At 43.5% G+C, this 17,741-nt stretch overlaps 1 protein-coding gene across 5 annotated transcripts in view; it reads right to left on the reverse strand.

Annotated features, from left to right (window-relative positions):
* Positions 1 to 17,741, reverse strand: part of LOC126267438 (adipocyte plasma membrane-associated protein Hemomucin-like) — a 250,578-nt gene that overhangs the window by 62,837 nt on the left and 170,000 nt on the right. For all 5 annotated transcript variants that reach the window (XM_049972700.1, XM_049972703.1, XM_049972702.1 and 2 more), the window contains one exon: positions 8,634 to 8,802. In XM_049972700.1, coding sequence (XP_049828657.1) covers positions 8,634 to 8,802 — 169 coding nt within the window. The remainder of the gene's footprint in view (positions 1 to 8,633; positions 8,803 to 17,741) is intronic.

The raw sequence follows: 17,741 nt of genomic DNA on the forward strand, positions 1-17,741 counted from the left end.
AGTTTGTAAATGTGAAAAACAGACAAGAAGAAGCCAGAAATTTATGAAAAATGCATATGAAAACTGTGTGACTAGCAGCCTGACATCTGAACAAAAGGAATGATGGGGTATTGGTAGCCTGTCAACAAATTACTATAAATGGAAATGAAAGACATTGATGATGCAAAAAAACATAAGATTGGAAAACACAGCCTCCGTTCAAGTGAATTGTAGCGTCTACGAAGTTTTCAGATTTGTCGCGTCCTAGGATGTTAACCTACAGGTATAATCTTTCATGGTTAAAATTGTGTAAACAACTTTATTTATAAAATAAAATACAAATGACGCATTGAAAGTTAATTAACCTACTAATAACAACTAGAAACCCCCCTTAAATATTTCTCAGTTTCAATAATAATCACTGAAAAGCTTTGTTTTGAAATGCGAAATACGTAGTTGAAACTGGTATATAAGTCGCCCGTTACTAGCTAACGAAATGTTGTTGCCAGCCTTGTCGCTGCTGTTTCCCAAGCAGAAAATCTAAAATTTCGCTGTTCCCTCTTACACTCTGAAAAGAAAACGTTGTTGTTTTGTCGTTACTGTATATTAGTCGTTACTGTATATTAGAAACCTCCGTTATTTACAGTTGTTTACTACAGCCTATTTCGCATTTTCTTTTTCTGTCACCTTCTTTTTGTTTGCTAAGAACCATGTCCCGCCTTTAGTAACGTCCAGGGGACATATGAAATCGCGATAACTTTAGTATACTTATTGTCTTTGAATAAAAGTGTCTTTTCTGTTCGTCACGTTACGTATTTCTTTCAGTTACTTTTGCACTATATTGTAGCAGTTTCATTGAACTATGTTACTTAGCAGTGCCGCATCATGTGAAATTTACTTCTGTCCTTAAGCTTTGTACACCAGTGTATTACAACTGAGTACCAAACCTGGAGGAAGGCTTTGTAATCTGAGTCATGCGAGAATGCCTCATGCTCGAATTTTCAATCTGCTTCTTCCTCCCTTTCACTTTGCCACAGTATTTATGCTATACAGAAAACAATAGAAAAAAACTGCATGGGCTAGGATGGCTCAGTTGCTACCAGTGTCAATGCTAAAGACTGAGTGTTGGAATTACAAGTGTGATAGAAAGTAATGGCGGACACAACTATGAATCTGCTTGGACTGACTATTTCACACAGTGAGTGAAGTGTTATGAAACAATGTGTGTATAGTGTGTGCAGTGAATGATAGTGAGATATGAGTGAACAACGTGGCATTACATTATTTAATAAGTTATTTGTAAAAATAGTGTTGTATACCAGGAGTAAATCTAATAATTGTCTCTAACTAGAAGTCTGTAAATATATGTGTATACGACTTAGCTTATTTTAAGTTGATCTAAATTTGTAAATACTTTGACATGTCATATAGCTTTGTAAAAAGAGATTCACGGATGAATAAAGCTACTACTACTACTACTACTACTACTACTACTACTACCACAATAGCCGGCCGGGGTGGCCGAGCGGTTCTAGGCGCTACAATCTGGAACCGTGCAACCGCAACGGTTGCAGGTTTGAATCCTGCCTCGGGCATGGATGTGTGTGATGTCCTTATGTTAGTTAGGTTTAAGTAGTTCTAAGTTCTAGGGGACTGATGACCTCAGAAGTTAAGTCCCATAGTGCTCAGAGCTATTTGAACCATTTGAAGAGCCGCAATAAGCGCAGCACAAGCTCCTAAGAAAATAACACTGTCGAGTATGATCGTTTTAGTGGTCCTTCTTTTATGGTGCTGGGAGGCATAATACTGCTTGGGAGTACTGACCTACGTTTATTTGGCCACGCCGCACTCACCGGTCAATGTTATTCTGACACTGTTACTCCTTCCGCACGTGCGTACTTTCTGGGGTGCATTCTGCCCTAACCTCATTTTTATGGATGGCACATCGACAAAGGGCGACCAATCCGAACGGCGCAGGCGGAGCAGCTGTTGGAAGGAGAGGATACTTGGAGATTGGACTGATCTGCCCGCTGCTCGACTTTAATTCCCATCGAGGACGTGTGGGGTGCATTGGGGAGACGTATAGTAGCACGTCTACACGCACCGTTGATCTTACAGCAGTTGGCAACCGCGCTGGTGGAGGAATATAACTCCCTACCGCAAGAACTTACAGAACTTGTGGCCAGCATGTGAACCCGCTGCAGAGCCTGGGTCGCCGCTAGTGGTAATCACACACTCAATCAAGAACCATGTCTCGCCTTTATTAACGTCCAGGGGACATCAGAAATCGTGGTGACTTTAGTACAGTCATTGTCTTTGAATAAAAGTGTCTTTTCCGTTCGTCAAGTTACGTATTTCTTTCAGTTACTTTTGTACTATATTGTAGCAGTTTCTTCCGTGTATGGTCCAAGTTTCAACGAACTATGTTACTTGGCAGTACCGCACCATGTGAAATTTACTGTCGCCCTTAAGCTTTGTACACCAGTGTATTAAAACTGAGTACCAACCCGGGAAGAAGGCTTTGTAATCTAAGTCATGCGAGAATGCCTCATGCTCGAATTTTCAATCTGCTTCTTCCTCTCTTTCACCCTACCACAGTATTTATGCTATACTGAAAATAACAGAAAAAAACTGCACGGGCTAGGGTGGCTCAGTTGATACAGTGCTACCAGTGTCAATGTTAAAGACCGAGTGTTGGCATTACAAGTGTGCAGATAGCAATGAAGGACAGAACTATGAGTCTGCTTGGACTGACTGTTTCACAAACTAAGATATAGATTAGCAATAGAAATAAGAATAATGAAACGTTATACATCAAAATGGGTAAGATTAAATGAAAGAAGTGAAGAAAATATGACGTTTATGGGATGAAAAGTCACAGAGCATGGCTGAAGCATCGTAGGAAGAAATAATTATGTAAAACCAAACCATCACGAATAAACAACATCCGCAATGTTAGGAGAAATTAACTAGTAACAAACATTGATCTAAGACTGAGGTAAACTTTGACAATACTATTGGTTCGGTGAACAAAACTCCGTCTTAGATGTGTCTTCAGTCAAAAGACTGGTTCGATGTAGTTCTCCATGCTATTCTATCCTGTGCAAGTCTCTTCATCTCCGAATAACTACTGCAACCTACATCCTTCTGAATCTGCTTACGGTATTCATCTCTTGATCTCCCTCTACGATTTATACCCCACACACTTCCCTCAAATACTAAAATGGTGATAGCTTGATGTCTCAGAATGTGCCCTACTAACCAGTCCCTTCTTTTAGTGAAGTTGTGGCACACATTTCTTGTCTCCCCAGTTCTACTCAGTATCTCCTCATTAGTTACGGGATCTACACATCTAATCTTTAACATTCTTCTGTAGCACCACAATTCGAAAGCTTCCACTCTCTTCTCTTCTAAACTATTTATCGTCCATGTTTCACTTCCGTACCTGGCTACAATCCAGACAAATATCTTCAGAAAGGACTTCCTGACAAATCTATATTCGATGTTAATAAATTACTCTTCTTCAGAAACGCTTTTTTTGCCATTGCCAGTCTACGATTTAGATCGTGTCTACTTCGGTCATCATCAGTTACTTTGCTGCCCAAGTAGCAAAACTCATCCATTAGTTTAAGTGCCTCGCTTCTTAATCCGATTCCCTTAGCATCACCTGATTTAATACGACTCATTCCATTGTCCTTGTTTCGCTTTTGTTGATGTTCATCTTATATCCTCGTGTCAAGACACTGTACATTCCGTTAAACTGCTCTTCCAAGTCCTTTGCTGTCTCTGGCAGAATTACAATGTCATCGGCAGAACTATTTTTTTTTTTAATTTCTTGTTCAAATGGTTCCAATGGCTCTGAGCACTATGGGATTTAACAGTTGTAGTGATCAGTCCCCTAGAACTTAGAATTACTTAAACCTAACTAACCTAAGGATATCACAAACATCAATGCCCGAGGCAGGATTCGAACCTGCGACCGTAGCAGTCGCGCGGTTCCGGACTGAGCGCCTAGAACCTCTACACCACCGCGGCCGGCTTTTATTTCTTGTCCCTGGGCTTAAATTCCTACTCCAAATTTTTATTTCGTTTCCTTTACTGCTTGCTCAATGCACAGACCATGTAACATAGGGGAAAGGCCACAACCCTGTCTCACTCCCTTCTCAGCCACTGCTTCCCTTTCATGCCTCTCGACCCTTATAACTGCCGTCTTGCTTCTGTACAAGTTGTAAATAGCCTTTCGCCCCCTGTATTTTACCCCTGCCACCTTCAGACTTTGAAAGAGAGTATTCCAATCAACATTGTCAAAAGCTTTCTCTAAGTCTACAAATGCTATAAACGTAGCTTTGTCTTTCCGTAGCCTACCTTAAAAGATAAGTCGTAGAGTCAGTACTGCCTCGCGTGTTTCTGCAGTTTTGTGAAATCCGAACTGATCTTCCTCGAGGTCGTCTCCTAACAGTTTTTCCATTCTTCTACAAAGAGTTTGTGTTAGTATTTTGCAACCGTGACTCATTAAGCTGATAGTTCGGTAATTTTGACGCCTCTCAGCAACTGCTTTCTTTAGAACTGGAATTATTACGTTCTTCTTAAAGTCTAAGGGTATTTAGCCTATCTCATACATCTTGCACACCAGATGGGAGAGTCTTATCATGGCTGGCTCTTCTGACGCTGTCAGTAAGTAGTTTTGACGGAATATCGTCTACTCTCGGGACCTTGTTTCGAGTCTGTGGCTAGTGTTAACGCTTAGAAGAGATAGAAGGTTGTTTTGTTGCACAAAATACGAAACAAAACACAAAGTAGAATTAACAAGGAAAGAAGATTGTGGGATACTGTATCATAGGACATGTCTTAAGGACAGACACTTTAATGACGGAGGGAGCAGCGAATAACAAATATTATGGAAGAATTGAAAGACTGGAAAATTTCGTCCTTACGCTGTTGTAAATTAATACAAATATTTGTAAACTATTAATTAGCCCGCTGTTTCTTCATTAGCCATTAAATTAGTGTCCACTGTGTTTGTGGTGACTGATGGCACTGTCGATAGTAAACATAACAAGATGAAGAAACTATAAAAGTTCATCAAGCTAACTGAAAAACTCACACAGCAGAACCAACATTTACCTGATATGTGATCAGAAAGTAAATGCTAAATGTAGGTGACGAGATGGTGTTGGAAACTACCACGCTCAGATTTATCGTTATGTTCTACTTCTTTCTTTCCAGAATGAAAATTCTGCGTGAACTAATAAGTTATCCTTCCTAATATTTATTAATCACTCGACAGACACTGCTGGATCATGTCCTCCCCTGGTCTTCCCCTTTCCACGTGGTACGGTCTTTTGCTAAATGCATCCGCGATGCTACTGCATTTTTCTGAGGCCGTCTGCCCACCTTCCACTACGTCGAAGTTTATGTCCCGTCTTCTCTCTGTGGATCCAGCAAAGAACTTTCTTGATTCATTCCCCTGGCTAAATGTCCTGCCTACCTCCACATCCTTACATGACATTCATAATTACGTCTCCAACTTCAATCTATTCCCTAATGGACTGTTTATCTCCCTGTATCTCCTAGTGACCGCCATCACATACCTCACCTTCCCTTACTGAACCATTTTCAGTTTTTGTATGACTTTTGCACTGTAAGCACTCGTTCGCTGCCATGGGTCAAAAGTGGTTGTATCTTCTCCGTTTCAGACGGAAGTTTAGCTTTGAAAACTCTGTTTTCCTAATTAGTCCTGTCCATTTTCATTCTAATATTTAATTGTTTTTCTGTCCATCCAGTTATTGCGTTTAGCCACCACAGTTACCATGTTAATTAGTAGAATTTTCCTTTTAGATGTATTCCTAGGACATTAATTTATTTTTATTGCAACCTTGTTAGAGGTCTTAGGTTTATCAAATTCGCTCTATTAAATTCTTCCATTCATTGTTGCAGCTTATCTTCAGTATAGAGAAGCAGTTATGTTCTAATAACACGTACAGGATGACCAAGAAGTCGGTTAACATTTCTAAATTCAATGCTTCATAGAATAATGTGGGTAGAGAGATAAAAGTTAACACACATGTTTAAAATGAAATAGGGTTTCATTGAAACCAAAAAAGTGCACTGACTGACCAACGGATGGTGCTTCATATGATAGACAAGCAGTTAACAGTTATAACGACTGATGTTTAGCAAAGGCGATGTTCTTTTAAACAAATGCTCAGTTTGTCGGCCGTCATTCATCAACAATACCTGTAGTTACGGGGCAATGTTGTGAACAGCACTGTACGGCATGCCAGAGGGTATGCCGCAGAATGTTATCTCTTAGTATCCCTAATGAGGTCGGACGATTGCGGTAGGCTTGCGACTTCAGGTAACCCCACAACCATAACCACACGGATTGAGATATGAAAACCTGGAAGGTCAAGCGTGACAAAAGTGGAGGCTCAGCAACAGATCCTCACCAAACGACGTGTTCAAGAGATCTCTCACTCGTGTAGCAATATGAGGTAGAGCGCCGTCGTTCATAGAAGTCGTACCTTCCAAAACGTATTTATCAGTCAGTCTGAAGGTACAACATGTCGGCGTACCTTGCACCCATCACGCCGACAATCTGAAAGGTAGCACCCCACGGGGCCAGTTTCAATAAAACCCCATGTCATTTCAGGCATGTATGTCAATGTTTACTTCTCTATCTACATTATTCGATGAATTAGAGCGTTTTCAAATGTTGAAGGACTTTTGGGTCACCCTGCGTCTCTTTCTAATTTTGTTTAAGGATCTGAAAACACCATCTGGAGTAACAAAGAGTAGCTTTGGTGATATGGAATCCCCTTGCTCCACACAACCTTCATTTCCGTATTTCTCACTATTCCAACGAAATTTTGTCTGACATACAGTACATTCATATGAGTCAAAACATTTTGACTATGTGCTTAATAGCGTGTTGGTCCACCTTTGGAAAGCAAAACAGCAGCGAATCTGTTTGGCATGAATTCGACAAGTCCTTAGTAGGTTTCCAGAGGTATGTGGCACCAGATGTCTTACGCGTAATTCACGATATTTCCGTAAATTTTTGTGGGGACACGGCTGGTGCCTGATAGCGTTACAGAAGTGTTCCTTCGGGTTCGCATCAAGCGATGTTGGTGGCCAAGACGTCAACGTGAGTTCAGGATCATCTTCCTCGAACAAGATTCTGGCCCTGTGACGCTGACAGTTGTTCTTCTTGAAGATGTTGATGACAGTTTCATTGTCCTTTAACTACAGGATGGTCATAATCAAACTTCGACCGTGGACGGAAAACTATTTACCGTATGGGTACAAAACTTTATAGGAATGTTGTTCAGACTGTGCGCTGCAGTATTCGCGTTGTTAGTAGTGTTTGTGTCATGACTTACCGTTACACATGGGTACTGGTACGGCGACATAGGGTTGGGACACAAGCATCAGTGTGCATTACAGCTACAGGCAGTCAATATGGGTCTGGACAAGGGCAGCATGGCTTTACTCATAAAGCTCTTGTACGAAAAGAACAGCATTCCCGCTGCTTTTCGCGAATATCGACGCATTAAAGGAATATGCCAACTGCGCCATGAATTGTTGAAAATGTTACTGTTCCCATGGCTGAGAGTGCTGGACACAATTTGCGATCTTCATGCAGTGCAGGGGCTATGTCACGACAGCTGAATATTCCATGGTCCATAGTACGAAAAGTGCTGCGAACAGTTATGAAATGGTATATGTAGTGCAGTCCAAAGCTTTCGTGGAGATAGTCGTCACATTGAGCAACGATTGCAACCTGAAACGCAATCATGGCACGGGTAAATGTTACCATCCCCGTAACCGTATTTCTGCGCTTGTGTAATTTCTTTTTTGATTTTCAAGTGGCTCATAGTTATTTATTCATTTCCGTGGGCGCCTTATTCTTTGGAGAGGTAAAAATTAATATTTTTAATGTGGTTAATGTCGAATGTCTGGTACATTAAGGAAATGAGGCACAAGGATCTATCGTTCTTATCCCCTTTCTTCTGAAGTAGAACGTTACCGCATGTTTTGGTTTTTAGTAATTGTTTCACTCCACAGTATACGGTAAATATTTTTATAAGTATCTTTAGTACTACTGCTTGTATGATTTTATCCATATTTGTTGGAAATATAGCATCTCTCATAATCTGACAGTGCTTTCCTTTTCTCCCTAATTCAAATAGTTTTATATACACCATGTGATCAAAAGTATCCGTACACCCTCAAAAACATCCCTGTAATGGACTGACCTGCACAGAGTCCTGACCTGAATTCTGTAGAACACCTTGCGGATATTTTGGAACGCTGACTTCGTGCCATGCCTCACCGACTGACATCGATACCTCGCCTGAGTGCAGCATTCCGAGAAGAATGGGGTGCCATTCCCCAAGAAACCTTCCAGCACCTGATTGAACGTATGCGTGCGAGACTGGAAGCTGTCATCAATGTTAAGGGTGGGCCAACACCATATTGAATTCCAGCATTACCGATGGGGCGCGCCACGGACTTGTAAGTCATTTTCAGCTAGATGTCCGGATACTGATCACATAGTGTAAATGTGTGGTTAGTGAATCTATTTCTGAAACTCTGCTATGTTTGGTGTAAAAAGATTCGAGTCATGAAGCGCGTGCAGGAAAGGAGCGTACCTGCCGCTGGCGTCGTCCAGGAACTCGACGATGGCGTTGCGGAAGTTGGCGGCGGTGCTGGAGTCCGACCAGAAGATGGAGCCGTCGGGAGCCGTCTCCACGCCGTTGGGCAGCCCGGGCCTCCTGCCGGCGATCGTCTGGTTCACCGACACCAGCTGCCACGACTGCCCTGTGTGTGGCGCGACGTAGCTCATCAACTCATAGGCATCGTGTTTGGAGAGCTGAGCTCCGGCTACGTAAGTATACTGTCTGATAAAAAGGATACGGGACATCCCTATGTTATGTGGAATTGACCACTACATTGCAGACCGGGGGAGGGGGAGGAGGAGGGATGAAAGGGGAAAGAGGGGAAAGGACCCGCCACACATTCGGCCAACCCGCTTCTAAACCTGGACGTCATGTGAAAAAAATCTTGCGTAGATTGCACTGGTGCCTACTTGCCCTATGTTGCGGTGTTATTTCAGTCTCAAGTCGATATGGTACGTGCTGTAACAGTTGATGGTAAACAGTGAATCGGAGAACGACATATTTTTCAGATATTGTTTGTGTGACCTGCGATGTATTAGACAGCGATCCTGCCTGTCAGGATAAAATAATATGGGTACCACTGCAGAAGGTATGTTTATGACATTTTTAACCGATGTAATGACGAATATTGACTTTAAAATAAACTATTGCCAATATTACCCGAAAGCGTTGGGTACAAAAATTTCCTTTGCGTGGCTCCATTTTTGTAAATGACTCTCCCACTATCTTAATAGTAAATGGTTCAAATGACTCTGAGCACTATGCGACTTAACTTCTGAGATCATCAGTCGCCTAGAACTTAGAACTAATTAAACCTAACTAACCTAAGGACATCACACACATCCATGCCCGAGGCAGGATTCGAACCTGCGACCGTAGCGGTTGCTCGGTTCCAGACTGTAGCGCCTAGAACCGCAAGGCCACCCCGGCCGGTCTTAATAGTATAGTTAAGGCGACCAAATGTAGTTGAGTGCACATATTTGCACTTTTCAGTTGTATGTGATTTTTCTACCGAGTGGCACTGCCACGCGGTAAAAGTGGATCCTCATCATTACAATTATCTCATAAACTATTATCTGCACAGGAAAATATCATTAGGGCCGCTTGGAGAATTATTGTGGAGCTATTCTGAATCGAGATCATATTTTTTTTTTGGTAACTGACAACTAATTTTCTTAAAAGACAAAAATTTATCCCAACAATATTGTTTTTTTCTGCAAAATACTGCAGAATTATTGATATTGCACAGAAAACGCTAGCACTATAACGTAGCTATCAAGAATTCTGAAATAATGTATATTTCTCGGAAGTTAGGCGCCAGCTTCACTGGACTCACAATATTCTACAATAACGCCCGATGCTGACATCAGTCCACGTAGTTTCAGTGCATGGATATGCCATAATTGAAGCTGCTTCGTTGCCGATTGGGAAGCTATCTAAAGATGCGAAGGAATCTTTTTAAGGATACTCGGCATTGCCGATAAGATTTTACACGAAAATATTCCAATGAAAAGACGTTGCATGTCGTTTTCCATCGACTTCTGGCATCTGCGGGTCCATTCATCTCGAGAGTCGAAAAAATGACAACTGAAGAAGACAAACTGGATATTTTGGAATTTTGCAATTCCGACATCGATTCCCAATCAGCGACCAAAAGAATCTAAAAAGAAATCAGTTTTGAAGAATTTTATATCTATTTTTCTATTATGTCCAGGTTTTGAAGAGAGCTGGCCCACTGTACGTCAGTATAAAACAAGCTGGTACGTTGTGTTGTCAGTAGAGAAGAGGTAAGAACAGAATGGGTCGTTCAGCAGAGCCCATTGACTTCGGACGTGGACTGCCATTGGATGCCACTTGAGTCAGTCAGGGGCAATTGAGTCCTTCTACAGGGGGCGAGAATTACCTCCTTAGTAAAATTAGTTCATAAGTTTTTTAATACTTAATGAATTTTGTGGAATCAAAAAACATTTTGTTCTTTACAATGGTAGAATTGTTATGCATTTCTAAAAAAAAATGGCTCTGAGCACTATGGGACTTCACTTCTAAGGTCATCAGTCCCCTAGAACTTAGAACTACTTAAACCTAACTAACCTAAGGACGTCACACACATCCATGCCCGAGGCAGGATTCGAACCTGCGACCGTAGCGGTCGCGCGGCTCAGGACTGTAGCGCCTAGAACCGTTCGGCCACCAAGGCCGGCTGCATTTCTAAAACTCGAGATAAGCACCACCATTATCTACCAGCTTCTCTAAAAGGATGTGGATGTTTGAAACAGACTTCTGCAGATAACCCAGCAGTGCGTTTTCAAGAACTTCGCAAATTCGCTCCTCCAGTTCATCAACAGTTTTTGGTTTTGTGTGTTAAACGACTTCTTTCGCCCAACACCACAGAAGTAAATTGCAGGGCGTTAGCTCAGGAAACCTTGCTGCCATTCAAGAGGGTCCCAGCCAGCGTCCTGGAAAATGGGTGTCGAGCTACGTGTTTACATGATATGCGTTGTGAGGCAGGACCACATCTTGCGTAACGATTAGGTCACTGTAATTGTCCCATGTAATATAATACCGTGAATATAATTTTCAAGCATTCCAAGGTACCATTTTGCATTCATTGTACCCCAAATGAGATATGGATCCAAACTTTCTTGGGTATCATGCCACGCTACACTCTGACTTTTGGGCGACGTTAGCTTTGTTTGACATCACCCTCGGATCCGCTGTTACCCAATCACAGCAATTGTGCCGGTTAACATCATCCCTCTTCCACCACCAACATGAAACACGGCTTCATCTGAACACAGGACGTTACCAAAAATATCGGACCTGTCTACGTATGAACCAAGCATCATCTTCTCATATTCCACCAGATGATCACAGTCTTTCAGTGATAATTCCTGGCAGTAATGTGGTTTCCATGGACAAAATTCAACTCCTTCTTCAGAACAGTTTGGACTCTGCATCAGGTGAAACAACTTTTGCGAGATGCGTGCCTGTGTATCTCCTGGGGACTCCAATTTCTGAGGACTTCAAGTAAACTTTTTCTGAACCATTTGCACATTTTGCTGCGTTTTGGATGGTGAGAGTCGACCGCTTCTCCTAACGTCTGATACAGAACCTGCGTGCATTGGCAGTTCCTTGTACTCGTTGCATCTACTGAGGCACGAGGTCATTTCACACTTCACCACCATCTGTATACTTGTACCACGGATCGCCATACTTCGTACCGGGATGCCAGCTGGCCGACCGAAGTGGCCGAGCGGTTCTAGGCGCTACAGTCAGGAACCGCACGACCGCTACGGTCGCAGGTTCGAATCCTGCCTCGGGGATGGATGTGCGTGATGTCCTCAGATTAGTTAGGTTTAAGTAGTTCTACGTTCTAGGGGACTTATGACCACAGCAGTTGAGTCCCATAGTGCTCAGAGCCATTTGAACCATTTTTGATGCCAGCTGGGTCCGCTCACGCAAAGTTTGACGTTGTGCCGCGGTCCTCCATTGATATATGCACTGACATAGGTGAGATATAATGTAATAAATTCTACACTTATGCTCATAAATTAAGAATAATGCTGAGACATGGTGAAACAACGCTCTGGTGTGCGGTTTGCGGGATTAAATCACCTCGGGGTGTGACCATGCAGTGCATTTGACCTGCGGTCGTCGCACGGTGACACTGACAGCTGTCAACATACGCAGAGGTATGTTGGTGCATGTCAGAGTACGGCGCAGCAAGTAAGTGTGCAGGCATTTTCAGACGTGCTAATGGTGACTGTGTGTTGAAAATGGCTAAAGGAACACATATTGATGACGTTATGAGGATAGAATACTAGGGCAACTTGAGGCTGGTCAAACACAGCAGGTTGTAGCACAGGCCCTCTGTGTACCACAAAGTGTGATCTCAAGATTATGACAACGATTCCAGCAGACAGGAAACGTGTCCGGGCGTTACTGTACGGGACGTACACTGTGTACAACACCACAAAAAGACCGATATCTCACCATCAGTGCCCGCAGACGGCTGCGGAGTACTGCAAGTAGCCTTGCTCGGGACCTTACTGTAGCCACTGGAACAGTTGTCTCCAGACACACAGTCTGCAGATGACTGAACAGACATGGATTATTCGCCCGGAGACCTGCAAGGTGCATTCCACTGACCCCTGGTCACAGGAGAGCCCGTAAAGCCTGGTGTCAGGAACACAGTACATGGTCATTGGAACAGTGGTCTCAGGTTATGTTCACGGACGAGTCCAGGTATAGCCTGAACAGTGATTCACGCTGGGTTTTCATCTGGAGTGAACCAGGAACCAAATACCAACCCCTTAATGTCCTTGAGAGGGACCTATATACAGGTCGTGGTTTGATGGCTTGGGGTGGGGCGTCATTTTGCACCAGTATGTCCGCCTTTTCAGGGGTGCAGTGGGTCTCACCTTTCTCCTGATGGATGATAACGCACGGCCCCACCGAGCTACCATCATGTAGGAGTACCTTGAAACAGAAGATATTAGGCGAATGGAGTGGCCTGCCTGTTCTCCGGACCTAAATCCCATCGAGCACGTCTGGGATGCTCTCGGTCGACATATCGCTGCGCCTCCTCAAACCCCTAGGACACTTCAGGAGCTCCGACAGGCACTGGTGCAAGAATGGGAGGCTATACCCCGGCAGCTGCTCGACCACCTGATCCAGAGTATGCCAACCCGTTGTGCGGCCTGTGTACGTGTGCATGGTGATCATATTCCACATTGATGTCGGGGTACATGCGCAGAAAACAGTGCGTTTTGTACCACATGTGATTCGGGGCGGTTTTCTCAATTTATCACCAACACCGTGGACTTACTTATCTGGTCGTGTGTGTTCCCCATGTGCCTATGCTATTGGCGTCAGTTTTGTGTAGTGCAACGTCTTGTGGCACCACATTCTGCAATTATCCTTCATTTATGAGCATGAGTATACCATTGCAAGGAACAAAATGTATTTTGTTTCATGAAAGTTGAGTATTAAAATAGCTATAAACAGTTTTCAATATGGAGTTAATACTCGCTCATCCTGTAGAGCTGCCCATGTCGGTATCTAGTGATGTGGCAGTGCAGAGACGGAACAGAGACTTTCGAGCACTGCAGAGAGTGGTTGCAAACCATCACATGAAATCAGCGGATGGAATCACTCGCGAGTTACAAAGCACAATCAGCAGTCCAACTGGCACAATGACTGCGCGTGGTTACAGAAAGAATACAGTGGTCGAGCAGATCCTCATTAGCCACACATTTCTGTAGTCACCCTTCAGGTGGTGTTAACAGCTACGCCGTTGGACAGACGATGTCGCTGGCGGTCGCCTGCTGCAAACGGCTTGCTCAGAAACACTTGTGCCTGCACAAGCTTTGTGCTCTGTCGTAAGACCTGCTACAGATCGCCCCATACCCCGCCTTACAGAACGGGCAAACCTCCGAGTTCCAGGCACTTCATGTGTCATCGAGGGACTAAGATAGCGTTGCCTCTGGCCAGACCACCACTGCCACCACGACACCACCAAGTACGTGTGCTCTAGAGCAGTGAACGGATCAACTGTGACGACAGTAGGTTCTGTCTGTATGTAATTGATAAACGTACACGTGTACGGCGTAGAGCTGGTGAGTGGTCTATTCCAGAGCGTATTCTCTCACGACACGAAGGTCCCACCACAAGCTTCATGTGGTGGGGAGGCATCTGTTCCAAGTCATGGCTACACATGGTGTTCCTACAGGATAAAGTAACCAGTGTCCGCTACAATGCACAGGTTTTTATCCTCGTGCCCTTGCCATTTCTTCGGCAGGAAGGTGATGTGCTTTTTCAGTAGGACAATGCTCCTCCAGACACGGTTTCTGTGACACAACATGCTTTTCGCGTATTACAACTAGCCTGAACGAAATTAAATTATATTAATACCTGAAGCTGCTGATGGGCGGTGATATATATCAACGGGGAAAGGTGAAAGTGTGTGGTCCGACCGGGACTCGAACCCGGGATCTCCTGCTTACATGGCAGACGCTCTATCCAACTGAGCCACCGAGGACACAGAGGATAGTGCGACTGCAGGGGCTGTCTCGCGCACGCCTCCCACGTGACCCACATTGTATGTCCACATACTACATTCGTAGTGTCCCACCTCAACACACTCATTACTCGTGGAAGACATTCTTACCAACTCCCGTAATGTGTGCATCCGCACAGAAGAAGGTCGTGACCGGTATTGCCAGAACTATATACTTATATGGATATATATCCATATAAAACTATCCTGGTCAGCAAGGTCACCATATTTAGCCAACTGAATATGTATGTGGCATGATCAAGAGAACTACCCATTCTCCAGAGCCTGCAAGAACCATTGCCAAACTGCAACAAAAGGTGTAAGATGCTCGAGGCAATCTGGTTTGATGTGACCCGCCATTTCTGGGCAAACCTTTTCGTCTCGGAGCAGCAATTGCAACATACGCCCTGAAATATTTTTGGATATATTCCAATCTCTGTCATCTTCTACAGTTTTTACTCTCTGCAGCTCCCTATACTACCAAGGAAGTTATTGCCTCATGTTATTGCCGCATGTCCTTCATCCTGTCCCTTCTAACTGTTTTTTCTGTATGCTGATTTCCTCGACAAAACTGCGGAGAACATCCTCATTCCTTAACTTATTAGTCCACCTAATTTTCAACATTCTTCTTTAGCACCACATGCTTCGACTCTTTTCCGCCCCGGTTTTCCTACAGTCCGTGTTTTCTTTATCTACCATAAAATACTGTGCTCCAAACGTACATTCTCAGAAATTTCTTCCTCAAATTAACGCCTATGTTTGATCCTAATAGGTTCTCTTGGACAGGAATGCCCTTTTGTCTGCGCTAGTCTGCTGTTTATATCCTTCCTGCTCCCTCCATCTTGGGTAATGTAGTAAGTCTAGGTAGCAGAATTCCTTAATTTCATCTTGTATTGTATTGTATGGAACGGGACCTAGAAACGACGGAGAGGCTTCTTGCCCGCCGTAGCCCTCTGTGGTTTACAACTGCACAACAGGCTACAGCAGTCTACTCACCCAACCGCCGCCCCACACCGAACTCAGGGTTATTGTGCGATACTAGCCTGCTGCAGCCCACCGAGGGCGGGTTAGCTCATCCTCGGCTGCTTGGCCGTTCACTGGCGCTCCAGCCTGCCTCATTGTGGGGAGCCTCCGTCGGCACGTCGCAAGCCAGCCCATCCAGTCCAGCCAGACCATAGCTTGCAGACGCTCATTCAATTTGCTACATTTGTAGTGCTTAACTCATCTACATCTTGAAGGGTCATAAAGTTTTATGTAACCTACCAAATAAGTAAAGCTGTATGAGATTGTTGGCTGGGATACCCTGAAGGAAAAGTTCTGCTGCCTAACTGAAAAGGTTTTTATGTCCTTCACAAAGTGTGGGAGTTCTATGTTTAAGCTTATCTGATAAGAGTTGTTGTTGTTGTTGTTGTTTTTGTCTTCAGTCCTGAGACTGGTCTGTGCAAGCTTCTTCATCTCCCAGTACCTACTGCAACCTACATCCTTCTGAATCTGCTTAGTGTATTCATCTCTTGGTCTCCCTCTACGATTTTTACCCCCCACGCTGCCCTCCAATGCTAAATTTGTGATCCCTTGATGCCTCAGAACATGTCCTACTAACCGATCCCTTCCTCTAGTCAAGTTGTGCCACAAACTTCTCTTCTCCCCAATCCTGTTCAATACCTCCTCATTAGTTACGTGATCTATCCACCTTATCTACAGCATTCTTCTGTAACACCACATTTCGAAAGCTTCTATTCTCTTCTTGTCCAAACTAGTTATCGTCCATGTTTCACTACCATACATGGCTACACTCCAAACAAATACTTTCAGAAACAACTTCCTGATACATAAATCCATATTCGATGTTAACAAATTTCTCTTCTTCAGAAACGCTTTCCTGGCCATTGCCAGTCTACATTTTATATCCTCTCTACTTCGACCATCATCAGTTATATTGCTCCCCAAATAGCAAAACCCCTTTACTATTTAAAGTGTCTCATTTCCTAATCTAATTCCCTCAGCATCACCCGATTTAATTTGACTACATTCCATTATCCTCGTTTTGCTTTTGTTGATGTTCATCTTATATCCTCCTTTCAAGACACTGCCCATTCCGTTCAACTGCTCTTCCAAGTCCTTTGCCGTCTCTCACAGAATACAATGTCATCGGTGAACCTCAAAGTTTTTACTTCTTCTCCATGAATTTTAATACCTACTCCAAATTTTATTATGTTTCCTTTAGTGCTTGCTCGATATACAGATTGAATAACATCGGGGAGAGGCTACAACCTTGTCTCACTCCTTTCCCAACCACTGCTTCCCTTTCATGCCCCTCGACTCTAATAACTGCCATCTGGTTTCTGTACAAATTGTAAATAGCCTTTCGCTCCCTGTATTTTACCCCTGCCACTGTCAGAATTTGAAAGAGAGCATTCCAGCCAACATTGTCAAAAGCTTTCTCTAAGTCTACAAATGCTAGAAACGTAGGTTTCCGTTTCCTTAATCTTTCTTCTAAGATAAGTCGTAAGGTCAGTATTGCCTCACGTGTTCCAACATTTCTACGGAATCCAAACTGATCCTCCCCGAGGTCAGCTTCTACCAGTTTTTCCATTCGTCTGTAAAGAATTCGCGTTAGTATTTTGCAGCTGTGACTTATTAAACTGATAGTTTGGTAATTTTCACACCTGTCAGCACCTGCTTTCTTTGGGATTGGAATTATTATATTTTTATTGAAGTCTGAGGGTATTTCGCCTGTCTCATACATCTTGCTTACCAGCTGGTAGAGTTTTGTCATGACTGGCTCTCCCAAGGCCATCAGTAGTTCTAATGAAATGTTGTCTACTCCGGGCGCCTTGTTTCGACTCAGGTCTTTCAGTGCTCTGTCAAACTCTTCACGCAGTATCTTATCTCCCATTCCGTCTTCATCTACATCCTCTTCCATTTTCATAATATTGTCCTCAAGTACATCGCCCTTGTATAAACCTTCTATATATTCCTTCCACCTTTCTGCCTTCCCTTCTTTGCTTAGAACTGGGTTGCCA

Source organism: Schistocerca gregaria, chromosome 4, assembly GCF_023897955.1.
Source record: "Schistocerca gregaria isolate iqSchGreg1 chromosome 4, iqSchGreg1.2, whole genome shotgun sequence".
In the NCBI taxonomy this organism is placed as follows: Eukaryota; Metazoa; Arthropoda; class Insecta; order Orthoptera; family Acrididae; genus Schistocerca; species Schistocerca gregaria.